The sequence below is a fragment of the Schistocerca piceifrons genome, chromosome 2 (genome assembly GCF_021461385.2).
Source record: "Schistocerca piceifrons isolate TAMUIC-IGC-003096 chromosome 2, iqSchPice1.1, whole genome shotgun sequence".
Lineage (NCBI taxonomy): Eukaryota > Metazoa > Arthropoda > Insecta > Orthoptera > Acrididae > Schistocerca > Schistocerca piceifrons.
The window spans coordinates 610,507,630-610,528,378 of NC_060139.1; the positions used below are offsets into that span (position 1 = coordinate 610,507,630).

At 38.7% G+C, this 20,749-nt stretch overlaps 1 protein-coding gene across 2 annotated transcripts in view; it reads right to left on the bottom strand.

Moving 5' to 3' along the window:
* The window catches only part of LOC124774869, a 193,836-nt gene that overhangs the window by 140,257 nt on the left and 32,830 nt on the right, over positions 1-20,749 (bottom strand). For both annotated transcript variants that reach the window (XM_047249516.1, XM_047249517.1), the window contains exons 3-6: positions 20,283-20,438; positions 20,058-20,189; positions 15,800-15,960; positions 1,833-1,968 (exon numbers count right to left, since the gene is read on the bottom strand). In XM_047249516.1, coding sequence (XP_047105472.1) covers positions 1,833-1,968; positions 15,800-15,960; positions 20,058-20,189; positions 20,283-20,438 — 585 coding nt within the window. The remainder of the gene's footprint in view (positions 1-1,832; positions 1,969-15,799; positions 15,961-20,057; positions 20,190-20,282; positions 20,439-20,749) is intronic.

The window sequence follows — 20,749 nt, forward strand, 5'->3', positions numbered from 1 at the left end:
GGAAATGAGGCACTTAAAGTAGTAAAGGAGTTTTGCTATTTGGGGAGCAAAATAACTGATGATGGTCGAAGTAGAGAGGATATAAAATGTAGGCTGGCAATGGCAAGGAAAGCGTTTCTGAAGAAGAGAAATTTGTTAACATCCAGTATTGATTTAAGTGTCAGGAAGTCATTTCTGAAAGTATTCGTATGGAGTGTAGCCATGTATGGAAGTGAAACATGGACGATAAATAGTTTGGACAAGAAGAGAATAGAAGCTTTCGAAATGTGGTGCTACAGAAGAATGCTGAAGATTAGATGGGTAGATCACATAACTAATGAGGAAGTATTGAATAGGATTGGGGAGAAGAGAAGTTTGTGGCACAACTTGACCAGAAGAAGGGATCGGTTGGTAGGACATGTTCTGAGGCATCAAGGGATCACCAATTTAGTATTGGAGGGCAGCATGGAGGGTAAAAATCGTAGAGGGAGACCAAGAGATGAATACACTAAGCAGATTCAGAAGGATGTAGGTTGCAGTAGGTACTGGGAGATGAAAAAGCTTGCACAGGATAGAGTAGCATGGAGAGCTGCATCAAACCAGTCTCAGGACTGAAGACCACAACAACAACGTGGCTAGAAGGACCATGTCATCAGCAAATCTCAAACACCCTACTCTTCTTCCTCCAATTTCTACTCCTTTGTCATCCAATGAGCATTGGTCAATCATATTTTCCAAGTAGAGGTTGAAAAGAGTAGGTGACAAACAGCATCCTTGTCTTACTCCTTTTCCTAGTCTGATCCAGTTAGTACTTTCTCCTCTCACTTTAACTGAAACTTTTTGATTAAGATATAATAAGTTTATAGGTCTTCTGGTTTTCCAGTCCACTCTCCTTTCCCTCATTATAGTCGCCAGCTTGTCCCAAACCACATTGACAAATGCCTTTTCTAGATCAATGAAGCACATATATAGGTCTCTTCCTTTTTCAATAAACCTTTCTCCCAAGATTCGTAGGAGTCCTATTGCACCTCTGGTGCCTGTATTCCGTCTAAAACCAAACTGCTTGTCGCCAAGATTCTCCTCCATTACTTTTTCAAGTCTTTTATGAATTATTCATATGTCTGCTTGTGTCTGTACATGTGTGGATGGATATGTGTGTGTGTGCGAGTGTATACCTGTCCTTTTTCCCCCCCTAAGGTAAGTCTTTCCGCTCCCAGGATTGGAATGACTCCTTACCCTCTCCCTTAAAACCCACATCCTTTCGTCTTTCCCTCTCCTTCCCTCTTTCCTGATGAAGCAACCGTGGGTTGCGAAAGCTTGAATTTTGTGTGTGTGTGTGTGTGTGTGTGTGTGTGTGTGTGTGTGTGTGTGTGTGTGTGTGTCTATCAACATACCAATGCTTTCATTTGGTAAGTTACATCATCTTTGTTTTTAGATATATTTTTCCCATGTGGAATGTTTCCCTCTATTATATTCAGATCATTAATTATTCTTAACATCACTTTGGCTGCATGTGAAATGAGGCTGATTGTCCTGTGCTCGCTGCATTTCTTGGTTCCTTGTTTTTTCGGTAATGGAATCATTACTGTTGTCAGAAAGTCCTCAGGCCATTCACCACTGTCATATATTTTATTACATAACCTCAATATATCTCTTATTCCATCACGGTTCAAGCATTTTAGTATTTCTCCCGGTATTGTATCTGTACCTACCGCTTTGCCATTTTTCATTGCAGCTATGGCAGACTTTACTTCTTCCATTATGATGTTTGGTATATATAAACAAATTACAATACTCAAGAAAAATATGAGAATCAGTAAATGATACTTGTAACAAGAAAGGTTGAGACCTACCTTGTATATGAGTGTCTGCTGGACTACACCATTTCTGTCTGCAAGCCAAATACGAAGACCAGGGCGACTGGCATAAATGATCAGATCCTGAGGTCTGCCGGTACCTGGAGATAATGTTGCACCTAGATGACCAAGCCTAAAATAATAAAACCTTGAATAGAAGTTTGTTGTCTAGTTCTTAGAATCAGTCTATAATAACGGTAACATTATTGGAAAATCTACCAAAGTGTAATTCTTTATTTCTCCTCGCACTTCTTGATCATTACCAAAAACAAGAAGAGAGTCTGATGAATATTTTTTTGTCTGCTCCATAAACACATCACCAAAAAGAGTTTTGTGTGCAGCCCCAACTGTCGAATAAGTTTACATCACTATATGCCAGTAGTGCAAATGTGCAAGGTTTGAGCATTTCATTATTTAACATTTAGAAAATGCTGCTGTTTGAGGTTTTCAGTTTCTGAAACAACTAGAAAAGAGTTTAATTTTGAATATGAAATAAGACTGAAAACAAATCAACAATGTAACTGGAAACAAATCATTTTTAATTACCTTTTGAGTCAATAAGTATGTAAAAACTAGTTCCAAGGCAAATGCAGCATTCTGTATGAACAGAAATTGTTTGCACAGACATAAAAGAAATTATTAGCTATCAATAAACCTATCTTATAGAAATAACTACAGTAACTGTAACCAATTAAACCATCTAGATTCACAGCTGAATGGATTAAGAGATAGTTGCATAAGAAACTTGTTTGAATACTGGGTGAAGACATGGATTTAGCTGCACCAATTTTCTGCGTGTGCCTCCCCCAATTTAATCAGAATATCACCAAAATAAAGAGCGAAAGTTATCAGATGGGTTCAAGGGAAGGAAAGTATATAGTATTAAGGTTTAACAAAGCTCTGATGATAAGACCACTAGTGGACATGCTTGGATTGAACAAATAATGGGAGGGAATCAGTCATTTCTTTTCCAAAGGAACTACAAGGATTTAAACTCCAATCCCAAATGCAAGTCTAGTACATTAACCTTCCTTAATTATGTTAAATGGAATTGAAATCATTGACATTAAGATAAGACAATGTTCTAACTACCTTTTCTCAGGAAGAGTTATATATCTAAAAAATAGATTTAAATGATATGGTTATAATAGAGGGAAACATTCCACGTAGGAAATATATAAATATATATAAATAGATTTAAATATTTTTTTAGAAAAGTAAATTTGTTAACAAAATGGAAGACTGTCTAAATTACACAGTTTATCTCCTAAAGTAGGATTTTACTGAAGCTGATTCCATCACTTTCTTTGATACAACATTCAACTCACTTAAAATCAAGAAGCAGCATACCAATTGACAAGCAATCTGTCTAAAAGGGCAGCTTCATAATTTTGACATACACATGTTACTGTAGACAGTGAATGTCACATCACACAACAGAAACGAATTTCAAAGTGCTACTACTACCTAGGTATTTCACATTGACTCTTTTAAATTATTAGACTGTCACTACCCAGCTGAACTACTGAAAAATGTTGCTCTTTACGTTCATTAAGGACTCAGTTTAACTAGAACTTTCACTTTATTTTATTTTCTTATTGTGCATACTAAGAAGCTTTAATTACAGCCACCATGGAATAACAAACTTCTTTTTTGTTTAATTCCAAACAATAAAGATATTATTATGCCAACATTATCATGTTAAACACTTTTAAACACATTAAAAATACAAATAGTAATTTGTCATGTTCGCACATCACCACCTTGTTAGCAGCATAGTCAGTTTAGGACTTCAACTAATCTTGCTGGAAATCAAATTTCACAACCAGGTCTTGTTGTTGTTGTTGTTGTTCTTGGTTTTTCACCTTCTGTAGCAGAGTCTGGTTGCTGGTGTTGTGCTCACTGTTCAACTGGAGTGTCTTCATGGTATTTTATTATTCTCCTTCATCAGATAGGCAGATTTTAATTGATCAATGGAAATATTCTTTACCTGGTCTTTCACTGTAAGTCCAAAACATTTTGTGTTCCTTCCAATTATTTCATAAGGGCCTCCATTTGGAGACACTAATGCCTTCTTCGCTCACTCAAACCTTACAAACACATGTGTTGAGTTGCTAAGGTCCTTACGCAGGAGTGGTGTTTCTTTTGCTTTGTAGGGATATTGCACAAGTTTCACACAATTCATATACTGCTTCAGCTGTGACACAGATTGAGATAAGTCTGTACCCCTTTCTGTACCATACTCTTTAAACCCCCCACCCCCAACACACACACACACACACACACACACACACACACACACACACCTACACCTACACCTGGTATCCTGATGTGTGTGACATAAAATGTTTCTGCAATTGTAGCATTAGTGTTTTCTCTAATTAAATATAGAAGACCAAGAAGAATCACTGGTATTACTTTAGCCCATTTGGCAGTTGCATGGGCAAGGATAGCTGCTTCAAGTTTCCCTGAGAATGATATGCTGTAGTTTGGGTTTGATTACAGCCACATATTTTTTATAGTGCTTGGAATAGCTCTGAGTTAAACTGTCTTCCACGGTCAGTCACTATTTCGTAGGGCGATCCAAAGCTAGCGATACAACAACTGAAAAATGCTTGTGCTAATGCTTCTGCTTGTATGTCTCTAAGAGGTACTGCTACAATACAATTTGTAATTTATGCATGTTAAAGAATAGGTATATTCATCCAAATAGGCACTGGTTCATCAGTTTAAGGTGAATTATTTTGAAGTATTCATCATTATAGCGAAACTTTCCTAATGGCACTTGAACATGTCATGATACTTTGTTTTTCTGACATGCAGTACATGTTTTAGCCCAATTTCTGACATCCTTTTTGTAATGAGATCCCAGATATCTTCAACAAATTTTGGTCCAGCTGAGTGAGCAGTTAGTTAAATGTAGTCACCTCCGTAGCTATACCGGCAATTGTGAATTGCGCTTGGTCCTGACAAAACCAGATTTCTGCCTTTTCTGTCCAAAATAGCAGTAGCTTAATGCTTACCTTACCAATTTCCAGCTTGCATTCAGGATTATTACCTTCAGGTCCTTCACTGTTGACATTTTGCGAATTTTTTAAACAAAGTATGCGAAAAATTCAAGTTAAAAAATTACATGAAAATTTCACTGAAATTACTTTGTAAATGTCATTATCTTGCTGATCACATTGGGGTCGCCAATTTGTTGCTTTTTACATTCATTGAGGACGCAATTTAACTGGACTTTTCAATTTATTTTATTTTCTTTTTGCACACACCAAGATACTTTAACTACAATCACCATGGAATAACAAACTTCTTTTCTGTTTTATTCCAAAGAACAATAATATTATTATGCCAACATTATTACATTAAACTCTTTTCAAACATATTAAAAATACAAACAGTAAATTTTCATGTCCCCACAGAAGTATTAGGTTGATACATAAGTTTGTAGTGTTTTTGTTTTGCATGTTGATATTCTGGTTGCTATGGGTTTAATTATTGACTGCCATTTTTTATTTGTAGTTCACTACTGCTGTTCTAGTTTACATATAAATTGTCATTTTATCATATGGAGATAGTGTGTGGAGCTATGGATACTAGAAAGTGGAGTACCAATTGGAGAAATCCAAACATTTCCGACATATTCTTCTGCTTGTGTTCAAGAAGGAGCTGACAGCAGCAGAGGCAGCCAGAAATATGTGCTGTGCATGGGACTAATACCATTGGACACAGCACAGCAAGAAAATGGTTTTCTGTTAAGTGTTAATTATTTTCTGTGTCTTGTAATATGTTATGCAAGGTGTTTTTATATATGTTCCATGTTCCATGCAATAATGCTGAAATAGTTACTCTGTGTCAGTCAGTTGTTTTCTTACTCAAACATGCTGTAGTGCTGTACATAAGTGAATGATATATTTGTGTTCTCCTTTATATACCACAAAATAGTTACTTATCTTTAAAACAAGAACTTATCAAGAGGTTATGGACCCAGAACAAATCTATAGGCTTGTCCAGATAAACACAAGTACAAAACTGAATATGTAACTATTTGTCTGTTACTTTTAAAGGAGAGCACAAACAGGTCAGTGAGGCATTGCATATCAGTAAATAGTCAGAAGTAGTGCAAATTGGAAAATGAGTGTCACAAAAATTAAAGTCGCAAAAACTTTATTAATCGTCAAAGTATAGTCAGAAAAGTCAGTTACGTGTATTAACTTCACAGACAGTAGAGTTTTTACCCATTACCAATGGATTCTATTAAGTTACAATTGGAAATTTTGTCAGAGGATCATCAAGGAAATGTTAACTACATTTCTTAGCAATTTAAACTAGATTTAACATTAAAGTCAAAGAAATTGTGTTCATTAGCAACCGAACAGGAAATTAAACCGACAGGAGGAGAAACTGATCAACATGTAAAAGTTTGGATTGAGAAAGATCTTGAGGCACAATTTTTATAGGTTTAAACGTCAGTAGCAACACAGCCAGGAAAATAGCAAATTACAAGTCTGCTAGTCAAATGCTTAAAAAATTAGAAACGCTATATGGCAAGAAATCAGATGTGACAACTGAAGGTCTGCAGAGAAATTTCTTCAGTTACAAATACGATACAAGTAAGTGGGCTATTCAAAACTGTATGCATATTCAAGAATATGCGGAAGATTTAACAACAGAAGGTGAAGCCATGAAAGAGAGCTGGATTATGTAGCAAATTCTTGAGATGTTACCGCCGAAACTTCACCACTTCTGTACCGCATGGGATAACGTAACGGCAGCTGACAAAAATCTTGACACATTGTTTGAACGTTTGCGTATGGAAGAATATAGGTTAAATGAGACAGAACCGTTAAGCACGTCCCACACTAATGCTTTTATCTTAAAACAACGTAAACAATTTGTCAAAGCAGGTCAGCAGGAAACGTCTACAGTTCAATGTTTCAAATGCGACAAAAACGTGCATGTAAAGAAACACTGCAGAAATAAACCATGTGCCAAATATTTCGTATACTGTAGAGAGAATTATTCATGTAACAACTGCAAACAAAAGGGTCATTTTGCCAGGGGATGTACAAGGCCAAAGTTAGACAGAAACAAGACAAGCGATAAACTTGACAGTAAAGAATCAAAAGGTTACAAACATAAAGCACTGGTTGCTCTTGGATTATCTATTGCCAATATAAATGAAATAAATTTGCAATCGGGTCGAGAAAACATTTGGTACCAAGACTGTGCTGCCACGCAACATATGACATTTAGAAGGGACTGGTTACTAAATTATGTATAATGAAATCACTGTACAAAAGTGTTAATTGGTGATGCAACCAAATTAGAAGGAATTGGAGTGGGAGATGCCGAATTTGAGGCTTTTGATGGAGAACAGTGGTGTGATGTAGTTCTGGAGAATGTTCTATATGTACCAAACATAAACTTTAATTTAATTTCTGTTTCTCAAGTCTTAGACAAAGATTCTGTTCAGACTGCAAATGCAGATCTCTCAGTTTTCAAAACCGATGACAATCTGAAATCTGTAGCAATAGGTTGATACGAATGTACAAAATGTTGTTTCGTACAAAAGAATTTAACAAATGTATGACAGCAATCTCAATTAAAATGGCATGAAAAGTTAGCACATCAAAATGTCGCATATGTCAGGGACGTACTAAAAATAAATGGTATTGATTATATTGATGACTGGAATGAATATGTATGTGTTGTTTGTATCTATGGCAAGCAACATCACAAATCTCATCCGACAAATATGAAAGTTGCTGAAAATACTTTTATGTAATTAATGTTGACTTGTGTGAAATGAATCTCACGTTATTATGAGGAGCAAGATATTTCTTGTTGTTCAAAGATGATTTTTCTCATTTCTCAACTGTTTATTTTCTCAAGGCAAAATATGAAGCAGTTTCCAAATTAAAAACTTTCATGAAAATGGTGGAAATTAGTTTGGGAAGAAAGTAAAATGTTTTAAGTCAGACAACAAGACCAAAATCAAGAACGCACTCACTAAAAGGCTTGTAGATTAACTTGGTGTTTTTCACATCAAGATGAACACGTACACACCTCAGCAAAATGGCAGAATTGAAAGAGAAATGCGCACAGTTGTCGAGTCAGCATGATCGGCAATACACGCATGAAACCTGAATGAGAATCTTTGGGCTGAAGCAATAAATTATGCCGTCTTTACACTAAATCAAACTAGTAGAAGTTCAGTAAAAGGAAAAAGTCCTGCTGAATTGTGGTTTGAACAAAAAATAGATTTTGATAAGTTGAGAAGTTTTGGATGTGACTGCTATGTTCTGACAGAAGATCACAAACAAAGAAAGACTGCAAAGAAATCAAAGAAAGGAACCTTTGTCGGGTATGATTTGGATTTACCCTACTACAGAATCAATCTACCTGATGAAAAGGACTTAGTTACTTCTGATAATGTCATATTTGATGAATGAACAGAAGACAGAGAAGGTGCTAGTGTAATTAAATCTTTCACAGGAGAACAGAATGAATTAAAATATCCAGAAGAAACACAGATATCTGATGACTGTTTCTCTGATGTCTCTGAAGATTGTAGTATGTCATCTAATAACATAAAACAAAATGAAGTCTCACCACCGAAATTACATGACCGACGAAACCTTATGAAACCTGTCAGATTTAGAGCCTATGAAATGGATCTCATGCAACACAATAATAATGCAAACTTTGCCATGATTGGTGAAGTTGAAGACATTTCTGTTTCAAATGCCTTGAAAGATAAGAACTGGTATAAAGCAATGTCTGAAGAATACAAATCACTAACAAAATTAAAAACTTGGAGTCTTGTAGAACTCTCAAACAATGCAAGCCTTTGACCTGTTGCTGGGCATTATAAAGCCAGACTAGTTGCTAGAGGTTTTGAGCAAGAAGAAGGACTGGATTATTCAGAAACTTTTAGTCCTGTAGCACAATATGAATCAACGAGACTATTGCTTAGTATTGCGGCTACAAATAAAATGAAAATAGAAACATTTGAAGTGAAGACAGCATTTCTATACAGTGATCTGCAAGAGGAAATCTACATGAATCAACCTGATGCATTCAACTATAGTACAAATAGAGTTTGTAAGTTAAAGAAGAGTTTATATGGCCTAAAACAAGCTCCAAAGAACTGGAACGAGAAATTCTTAAATTATCAGATGACATTAGGATTTGAAAATACGGACGATGATCCTTGTAACTATTACAATGAAGACAGAAGCATCATTATAGCATTGTTTGTTGATGATGGACTAGTTATTGGGTGAACAACAGACATCATCACTGAAGTTTTGAACAAACTTAATCACATGTTTGAAATAACTGTTGAGACTCGCCGATCATTCAAACCGCCGCCGCGCAATTACGCACGTCCTCTACGTGCGGCGCTGTCTGCCAGCCATGCAGCAGCTGCGCCACCTGAGTGGCCAGCCGAGGAGCTGCCGCTAGACTGGGACTCAGTGCTCATTCGATGCTAACATGTACACATGTCTTGCTTGTCAACTTACTCTGTGACTTATATGTGTTGTGTTGTTCTGAAATATATGTGTTAAACTTGACGTTATAACAACTGGCGACAAGGATGGGATTTTTCCTTTTCACCATTGACCCACAGGTTTCCATGGCTACTGTCGAGCAACTACTGCAAAATCTCCTTGAACAGCAAACGCTTCTAACAGCGGCGATTCGCGATTTCGTTGCGGCGTCAAATGCGGGGCGTTTCTCATCGTTGTCTATACCTCCTTTTCCTCCTTACGACGAGACGGCGGAAGACTGGTCTGATTATGAAAAACATCTTCGACAGCACTTCTTGGCATTTCATGTCACGGACGAACAACCATGTAAGTCTCTGTTCCTTTCCTGGATTTCACCTCAAATGTATCGGTTGTTGTCGCAATTGGCTCCTTTGAAGGATCCTGCATCTTTGTCCTTTGCTGAAATGTGCTCACTTCTGTCTGTCTATTTTCAAAAGCAAACGCATGTGGTAGCCTCTCGTGTTTCCTTTTATCGTTGTCAAAAACAGCCACATCAATCCTATCGCGCTTGGGCTGCTGAACTTCACGGCCTCAGTCGAAAGTGTCAATTTGTTACTGACGTTCACAAAGAATCCTATGCCAATTCCATGGTATGGAATGCTATTATCCGGTTGGCGCCCGACAAAGAATTTCGGCAACGTGCCCTTCAGTTGGCAAATCCGACTCTAGATGAAGTTCTCTCCATTGCGCAGTCTTTTGAAATTTCTCACGCCGCTGGGGCACAAATAGAGGCGTGGGGTGATGTCGTGGAAATACAACCTCTGTGCACTGTTGACGACGCGTGCGGCGCGTCCCCACCGGCTGACGTGGCCGCAGTGCGCTCCCACGTGTAGCCTCGGCCTAACCGTAAACAACCCGCTAAGAAACTGCAGCAAAACCCCCGGCAACTTCCCTCACGTCCGCGGTGCTTTACGAAACATTCACGTGAGGAGTGTCCCCAACATTGGGCTTTGTGTCACAATTGCAAAAAGAAAGGTCATGTGTCTTCCGTTTGCGAATCCGACCGCATACATGATGTTCATGAACATGACGCTGATTCTGATTCTGTGTTGTCTGTCAATTGCACTTCTTCCCTTTCAGGGAAGTTATTCCTCACTGTCCAAATCCTTGGTCAAGATGTTCGCATGCAGGTGGATACCGGTTCTGCTGCCACTATAATTAATTCTCAGACGTATCTTCAGTTGGGTTCTCCACTCCTGTCACCTGTCACTCGGCAATTACGGACGTACAATAAACAGAAGATTTCTCTCTTGGGACAGTTTAATGCTGAGGTATCTTACAAATCCATCGTTCGCACTGTTCCCATATTTGTGGTCAACCAGAGTAACGCAGAGAATCTTTTTGGTTTTGATGCCTTTCGTGTTTTTGTGTTCTCCATAGATGACTCTGTCAATATCGTCTCTGATGCTATTCCTTATGCCCAATTGGATTCCTTGTCGACGACATTTTCATCCCTTTTTTCTCCTGGGTTAGGCCGTGCAAACGACTTTGAAGCTCATAACATGCTCAAACCCACTGCTTGGCCTAAGTTTTTTCGGGCTCGGCCCATTTCTGTGGTCCTTCGTGACCGGGTAATATGGGAGCTGGATCATCTCACTACTTCAGGGGTCTTGCTTCCTGTCACTTCCAGTGAGTGGTCCTCTCCTGTCGTTGTCATCAACATGCAAATGCTGATCCTCTGTCTCGCCTTCCCATGGGTGCTGATCTGACATTCGATAGGGACGAACTTTTGTGTTTCCACCTGGATGTTGTCGAGCAGCGGGTTGTGGATGGGTTCCCCATCACTGGGGACAGGCTGGCGGCTGCTACGGGTTCTGACCCTACCCTCTCCCGGGTTTTACACTGTATTCAGAAGGGTTGGCCAGATCGCCTGTCCGCTAAGACTTCTGATCCATTGCGGAACTACTACACTTTGCACTACTGCCTCACGGCTAGGGATGGTGTTATCCTCCTCTCCACTGACAATGCTTCGCCGCGTGTTGTGGTACCTGCGTCTTTGCGTGCTTTGGTCTTGCGCCTCCTTCACCAAGGGCACTGGGGTGTGTCTCGCACAAAATTTCTGGCGCGCCGTCATGTGTACTGGCCTGGCATCGACTCTGAAATTGCACACATGGTCGCTGCCTGCAGCCCTTGTGCGTCACAGGCCGCTGCCCCGAAGTCATCTTTGTCACTGTGGCCTTCGCCTGAGAAGCCCTGCTGACTTTGCGGGACCCTTTTTAGGTACTTATTGGCTCCTCGTAATTGACGCCTACTCTAACTTTCCTTTCATTGTCTGTTGCACGTCGCCTACCACCGCGGCAACCACCAGTGCTCTCGCTTGCATTTTTTCTTTGGAAGGCCTCCCCTCTACTCTTGTTACTGATAATGGTCTGCAATTTGCCTCTTCCGAATTTGCGGATTTTTGTGCTCATCACGGCATTATGCATGTTACGGCCCCGTTGTTCCATCCACAATGAAACGGTAAGGCTGAACGACTGGTCCGCACATTTAAGGCTCAGATGCGGAAACTTCTGACTTCTTCTGCTGTTGATGATGATGATGCGCTTCTCCAGTTTCTGGCGTCTTACCGTTTCACCCCCATGGGTGACCACAGCCCGGCTGAGCTCTTACATGGCTGACAGCCCCGCACGCTACTTCATCTTCTGCGGCCTTCCACCTCACGGCCGCGGGTGCCTTCACTTGGCCGGTTCACCGACGACGACCTCGTCTGGGTACGGGGATATGGCAGGCAGCCAAAATGGAGTCCGGGCCGCATCTTACGACACTGTGTCCGACGCCTGTATGAAATCCAGACGGACACGGGTGTTGCAGTGCATCATTCGGACCAGCTTCGGCCTCGTGTGCCGGCAACGCTTGTTCCGAATGCCGCTACACCACCTTCGGCTCCACCTGACACTCGGGATCTTGGTATCTCTCAATACTCACAACGCAGCCCTCTCACCGTCATCGCAATGCCAGCACAAGAACGGACACCACCAGGAGACGTGCCCATGCAGGAACCAGATGACCATCCTCTGTCAGAACCAATCTACTCGCCTCCTCCTCCAACGGACGCCGACACATCGCCCATGTCTCCTGTCATATCAACTGGACTTGCCGCAACGGGCAGATTGGTGCATGGGGCCCCAGCAGATTCGACCCCTACGTCTCCTGTCATCTCGACCCGTTATCATCGGGGACACTTCCGTCCGTATGGGAAGCCTCCTCCTCGAGACTGATAACCATCCTCAGATTTTCATCTTTTCTGCTCTCTATTGAACAACATTCCAGGAACTTCCTGTCTGGATGAAAATGCGCTCCAAACATGGCTAGACGCGTTATTTGCCTCAAAACCATGTGATTACACCACACCTTCGCTGTTCCACCAGAAGCATAACATTATGTTTTGAGGTTGCACACAGGTCTTCGTACAGGGATTTGCTGCTTTGTTAACCCAGATTTGGCAATGTTGAAAAAAACTTACAGAGAATATTTTACTGATGACTAAAAACTCCATTACACATATATGTTGTGCTTATTAAACTTGTGGAAAAATGCTATGAACTTATCCACCAACCAAATACATCGGAATTTAACTGTTTCCACTTATTCTTATTGTATGTTCTGTATACACCAAGACAGACAATGGTAGTTGCAGCTACATGATACATTAACATATTACATAAGAAACATCCTGGCAGATTAAAATTGTATGTAAGACAGACTCCAACTCAGGACCTTAGCCCTTCATGGGCAAAAGCTCTGCCAACTGCGCTACCCAACCACAACTCACAACCTGTCCTCACAGCTTTACCTCCATCAGTACCTCATCTCGTACCTTCCAAACTTTGTAGATGTTCTCCTGCAAAGCTTACAGGACTAAGAGTTTGGAATGTAAAAGATAACGGATGGTGTAAAGCTGTAAGGATGGTTCATGGGCCACATCTGGGTAGCTCAGTTGGTACAACACTTGCTCGCAGCAGGCAAAAGTCCCAAGTTTGAGTCTTAGTCCAGCACACAGTTTTAATCTGCCAGGAAGTTTCACATCAGTGCACACTTCACTGCAGAGTGAAAAATTCATTTTGGAAACGTCCCCCTTGCTGTGGCTAGCCCATGTCTTCACAATTACTTTTCTTTGAGGAATGCTAGTCCTGCACGTTTTGCAGAAGAATTTCTGTGAAGTTTGGAATGTAGGTGTTGAGATGCTGGTGGAAGTAAAGCTGTGAGGATGAACCGTAAGTTACACTTGAGTAGCTCAGTTCATAGAGCACTTGCCCCTGAAAGGCAAAGATCCCCACATTCAAGTCTCTGTCCAGCACATTGTTTTAATCTGCCAGGAAGTTTCATATCAGCACACACTCCACTGCAGAGTGAAAAAATTCATTCATACTACGTAAGATTTATTTTACTTTTTGTAAAATGGCTATAAATTGAAAAACCTCCAAAACTGAAGGAACCACTATGTTTGAGAACTCTTCCAAACAGGTAAGGGAATATGAGAGTTTAACATCCTATCAAAGACAAGGACATTAGACATGAAGTATGAACTCAGATTGGCAAGGGGCGAGGAGGGAAATCGGCACTGTCTTTTTCACAGAAATCTTTCCACTGTTTTCCTTAAGTAATTTTCAGAAATTAAGGAAAACCTAAATGAGTATGGCCTTATAAGGATTTGAATATAATCTTCCTAAAAGCAAGTACAGTGTCTTACTGCTCCGTAACCTTGCTTGGTACCCAAAAGTGAGGAAAGGTTGGAAGAAATAAAACTATCCAACCAATACACAGGAAAATCATTCAGGACCCTAGGTCATCTGAGCCACAACAGAAAAGACTGAGTGAGAAATCAAGAATGAAAATTATTTATTTTATTCTGATATCAATCGGTAAGTTAAAGACCCCCCCCCCCTCTCTCTCTCTCTCTCTCTCTCTCTCTCTCTCTCTCTCTCTCTCACCCCCCCCCCCCCCGCCCCCTCTCTCTCTCTCTTTGCTTCCTATCTTCATAATTTTGACAGCTGTAATCTAACTAGCTGATAAAAAGAAAAAGCTTTCAACCACTTTTAATTTACTGTGAGTCTGTACTCCTTGCCATATTTATGTGGACAACTTTCTAAGTTAAAGCAAGTCAAAGACGAAATAAGTTTCTTAATCACATGATAGATTTATTGATCCCACATTAATCTGTTATGCATTTTCACACAAAGGAATATTGTAACATTTGTCTCATTTAGTGGCTGACTTTTATATCTTCAAGCAGGGACTTTCAAGCAGCATTTCAAAAGTCCTGGTTAAAAATAAACATTATTCCAGCATTGAGCACTCTGAAAGGATGGCAAATGGCTATTACTCATTTCTTCTGAAGAAAACTAATCCTAACTACATATTTGACCCCTTATTTGTCACATCACTTTGGTGTATTATATTGAACAATAATAAGCTGTGATTGAGCAAACAAATATCATGACAATTCAGTATACTACTTCACATCTTCTACGGAGCTCCACAAAAAGTTGTTTCCAGCAAAGCATTCAGCATCCCCCTCCCTCAACCTTCCTGGAGTCCCTCTGAACTCCCTTACTTTTCCAGTAAGTTCAATTTCCCTGGGAATTCTCAATTTCATAAGTTTTCTAACAAGTTGCTGTCCTGGACAACTAATTAAGATGGACTGAACTGAATTGGCAAGAAGAGAAATTCATGACACAACTTGAAGTCTCAGTTGACAGCACACAACCTGAGGCAATATGGAACAGTCAGTGACATTATGCAGGTTAGTAGAAGGATAAACAATGTACAGAAAGATAAAGGCTTGACTACAGTAAGCAGATTCAAGTGGATTTAGGTTGCATTAGTTATGCAACGATGAAGGTTGCATGGGATAGACTAACATGGAGAGCTGCATAAAACCAGTCTTCAGACTGAAGATGATGACTACAGCCACCACCACGCCGCCGCCGCCGCCGCTTCCGCCACCACCGCCACCGCCGCCACCACCACCACCACCACCACCACCACCACCACCACCACCACCACCACCACCACCACCACCACCGCCCCCCCCCCATTCCAACAACAACAACATGGTATTGGCAAATTCAGTGTTAAAAATGAAACATTACATAGTTCTAAATACAAAAACTTAAAAATAGTATACAAAACAGAAATAAAATTGGACTATTTGACAGACTGAAGGAAAGTAATAACTGATCTAAGCAAAAGAATTATTGATGGAAACTAAGTATAAGTTGCTATTACTGACTTCACAAGACCAATACATTAGTTAAGCCAGAATGTTAAAGATGTAGGTTCAAACCTGCTGTTGCCTTTAATATAAAAGTGTGAAGCACTAAATTAGATAATTCTGTTATAGTTTTTATCTGCAGATCAGATAAATGAAGCATCTCAAAAAATCAAAGTAATGAGTACAATTACATTTTTCTTTCTTTTTGTCCAACTTGTACCACCTTCCAGCGGTCATCACGGTGGCAGAGGATGCTGCGATACAATGTTGAAACGAGTAATAGCTGCTGACTGTAGCTAAGCTGCACGATTTCATACTTCTCATTCAGTAGTTCAACTGATTTGCTTAAATGCTGTAATAATTACAAAAAAGTTAGAAACTTATAAACTGAAAATGTGTGTATAAAGAAAAGTTAGTAGTTAATGAAAGGTTTTATGCAAGTTATCATCAATGGAAACTAAATATGAAACTTTTTTCCTGTACTTATCCTTTACAGTTGACTTCTCACATTAAATAAAATTATTTGATTAATGTTATTACATTGACATTATATTGTGTGGTAGGACAATCTGTCAGAATTCAGCATTTGAAGACTCTCAAATGGTTACACCATAATCTAAGACAAGACGAATTTTCATCACCTGTGAAGAAATGAACCAGTTACAAAACTACTGTTGGCAGCAAGGAGGCACTAACAATGGATGTTAACTTACTATAGTCCAATTGCTCTGTTTTATGCCACTAAATATGACCAATGGCATCATGATTTAGTCGGGAAATATATGGAAATATTATGGCATTTTTAACTATTAAATTTAATTATCATGCATGCTTCAAATGTTAGGCATCAATTTTGGTGTCCATTATCAAAATTCACAACAAATATTAAAAAGGAATTTTTCAGTGTAATAAAATTCAACAAAATAGTGAATCTCCAGTCAGAAAAATGCCACATGCCAACTTTCAGGTTACAAAGCCAGAACATCCCAAATAAACAAAGATATGGTACAGTTCAGTTCCAGTGAAACCACCAACATAAAAACTATTTCGTGTCTTATAATTGCATACACTTTCACAGCCACAGTCAATTTGGATAATATCATTTTGGTCACTAGGTATCATTTTGTAAGGCTAAATATTGACACAAGATCAAATTCTCTATGTGGTGGCAATACTTTTGGCTACCCTGTATATAGCATCATATTTTGTTGTAATGTAACAATCAGAATCACTGTTCTAGCATACAGCCTTTAACAAGGTCAGTGTTCCTTGTTAGATGACTCGTCACAACTTGACTATTCCTTTCTGTCCATGGAATCTTTTGTGGAGTGAAAAGATCAAAGATCTTGAAGCCACTAGACACATGGACTTCATACCGCCACAGCTACCACACATTCACTGAAATCTGCTACTTCTTTACTTACATTGTCTTCAGTTTACCTTATAGCTTTATGTATATATTTACTGTGACATCCATTAGTGTAAAACCTAATTTGGAGCACATTTACCTCATTTTTGAGATTGTCAGCACAGCTTGTCCAATGAAATCAGAATGATCTCACCTGGGGCACAGAGTATTTCAAATAGCTACAGGTTTTTCTCCTACAATAATTAATTTTGTTAACTGAACTTAACATCTGGTGTTTCCATGTCTTTAGGGTTTTCTGCATTAAGTATTAAGCAAAACCTGAATAATTAAGTTCATATATTCAGCCCCTCATGCTCACTATATACCTAATTTTCAAAAATTCTCTATATACTGACTCTTGCCACTCTCAACCTAATATATTCCTGCCTTTATGTGTGTTTTTGTTTCTGTTCTGAACAGATATTTTGGCACAGTTTTGCTTTTCCTACAACTGATGTAGAGTTTCTAACTTTTTTAATGTTTCCCATTCTATGTGTTAACTGGTGTAAGTTGTACTGCATCACTTCTTGATTTTGAACATGTTATTATTGTGTTTTCAAGTATTGTCAATGTATTCCATGTCTGTGTGTAGTTTACAATGTGTTGGTATTACAAAATGGAGATGGTCTTAGTGTTTTGATGTATTAAGTTTCTTTTTTTGCTGCACTACAATTTTATTGTGTGTTCTGTGTACTATACGCACATCACAGCCATTGTTCTCCATTATGTTATTATTATCGTTCTTGTTTCTGTTTTCTCCTGGTAAGGCAGAATGACAAGTGGAATTCTTTGTTTTAATGAATAATATTTTCAGATATTTGAGCAAATTGAGTTTGCACCTAAGAATAAATCCATTGCTGTGGCCTTTCCATATGTTGTGAAAATGTGCTTCTTGCTTTATCTTTTGTGGTCATACCTAGAAATTTTCTCTGTGTGCACATTTACTCTAATTTTCACGTCTACCATTGTTTTCTAAGTGTTTCAAGATTATGTTTGCTATTATTCTTGATACTGGGGCACAATAGGTGACTTCTGCTTTTATAGGTAGAACTCATTGTAAAAATAAAAATAGTCATGTTCCTGTACAGAGTTCCCATATGCACTTGTCATGAACATTTTTAGAACCAAAATTACTAATGTTGTTTAGGTTGACAACGCACCATTTTTAAATTACGGAAACTTGGGGCCAGGTGCTCCGACTGGACGTGGGATTGGCCTGTTGCCGTTCGTCAGTTGACGGGCAGTGCTATGGTTTTCGCGGTGTTATGGTTGTCGCGGCCAATCTGAGCACATGGTGCATTGTGGTTGTAATTGCTCTGTGTCAAATAACTAAGCATTTACAGCAATTCTTGCATGCTGCGCAGTCGAGACAAAGTAGCACTGCAGAAGCTACAAGATAACTGTTATTACATGGCCCATTTGAATTTTAATACTTTTCTTTACATTTGCGCAACTGCTTGCACAGCCTGTATAACATTTATAATGCAAAGGAGCCTGCTGACCAGGAGGAGATTTAATTTACATTAAAACAAGTAGCTGTACAATAAATGATTGATTTTTCAGCTGACGTAGCTATGAACCAACAAAGACACAATTTCACGCACTATTGCACTGTTAAATCATTGTAGTAAGAAATATTTACAATGATAGTCATTTACAGCAGCATTGTTGATTTTGTGGTGTGAAAATAGGTACTGTACGTAGACATAGTTATGGATGCTTATTGCCAAGAGATTGTTTTTCCTTGGTCACTGCTTATAATAGCATTTATGCCACATAATCACAATAATTAGATGCAAGGCTCAATTCATGATTATTAAAGTATATGTGGCTAAGAACTGTCCTGCACTTTACATTACAAATGGATGTGCTAGGCTCAGAACCCATGCAATATTTTACAAGCTAATCTCCAAACAGTACTTGGATTTATTCAAAGGAAACCATAAAAACATTTAACTACAAATAAACATAACCAGAGGAATGTTGGGGAAAACAGCCAGTGTTATAATGAGGGTGGAGGGAGGGAGGGAGAGGAGAGGATGTCAGTGAGGAGCTATCATGCTGAATTGGTATACAGAGCTTCCCATCTTCACTGGTAGCAAGGGGAATACAGTCACTACCAACAAGTACAGAGATGAAATACTGCACCCACATGTACAGCTTTTCTGAGATGCAGTTGATTCCAATTATGGTGAGGTCTCTACATCTCATTCTTAAAATTGATGTCTCAGATGACTTGAGGGAACAAATTACAGCCTAAAGCTGCCACCAAGTAATCTTCCAGATCTTTATCTAGCCCTACCTCAGTAATGGGAGAAACTGTCATAGGTGCTACTTAACCACCTTACAGACAGCCTTTTCAATCAGTGTCAAGCACATCAGTAGTTATGGAGTAAGTTTATCCCCTAGAAATTGTTTCGTTATTATGGAACACATGTTTCAGTTTTCAAACTTTTTTGTAATGTGTACCTTTGATTTCAGTTCTCCAATTATGTTTTGCATACAGTTGCATGCCAAAAGTCTTGCAATTAAAGTTTACTTTGATATGCAAGCCTTTCTACATCTTATTCATGAAAATGCTCCCATTTCTGGATTTTTTCTAACTTTGAGGCTCTAATGTAGGTGTCCTCCTGAGGAAAAAAAAAATCATCTTGTCTAACAGAAAGTTCTGACTGGCAGCAAAATATTTAAACTTCTGAATTCTTTTCCATGACACTGGGATATATATTTAATGTTTTTTAATGTTGGGACTGTATTTTAGCTCTTTGAAGCTGTAATTTACTACTGCCCTTATTTGTCTTTGTTACTGCGCTAATAAAGGCTTTAAGTTTTTCTTTGAGATATCGGTGTGTGTTATTGGTATCTTCTGTTCTGGCTGGTTTTGATTTAGTCTTTATCATCATCTTTCTCATTCCTTTCTACATTGGTTCTATTGCCCAGTTTATATCAAATTCACAATAGTTTTGTCATTCTTCTTATGCCTCTACAATGAGTTTTAGTGCATTACTATCAAGAAAAGCTCTTGCTACATGGTCACTTACCATGTAAAAATCTATTTCTGTTAGAACAACTAGACCATTTTTGTCTCCACTAAAAAGCTTCATTCCATTCATGCTCCACTCAATGGCAGTAACAGCTGATGTATGGAGACCACTAATGGTGTACCTCTCAACCTGGAAGAGAATGTCAAATCATCTGAAAATGAAGGTCACAAACCCACTAGTCAACTGTTTACCTTAAATCACAAATATACTCTCTGTTCTTACTTGTTTGTTTCTTTTAGGTTTCATACTTTCAGGTAAATTATCTGGAGGGCTCTTTGGAATCTGGAATACTGTTACACTTCCCTGGTCATTACCTGCTGCCACCATATAATCAACTGTTGATATTACTTTCACACATGTCACAGAAGCAGCTGTGTTCTGCAAACAATAGGATGTTGTACATACATTTATATCACAACCACATCACACAGCAGACTGTTTTGTGGTCAGTCATGACAAACACCTAAATTATAAAATTATGAAAAACAAGATAAGGTGTGCACAGGAAAATCCAAATTCAAATATTATTTCATAAACATTTATAGCTTGTCATATATAATGTAGTGATATTTTTAATTACACTCTTAATTTGAAATATCATGTTTAAAATTTAGATTCAGGAAGAATATTTCTCATCTAGTGTTCTTTTAATGATTGTGCACTTTGAGCAGTCAAATATACACAATAAA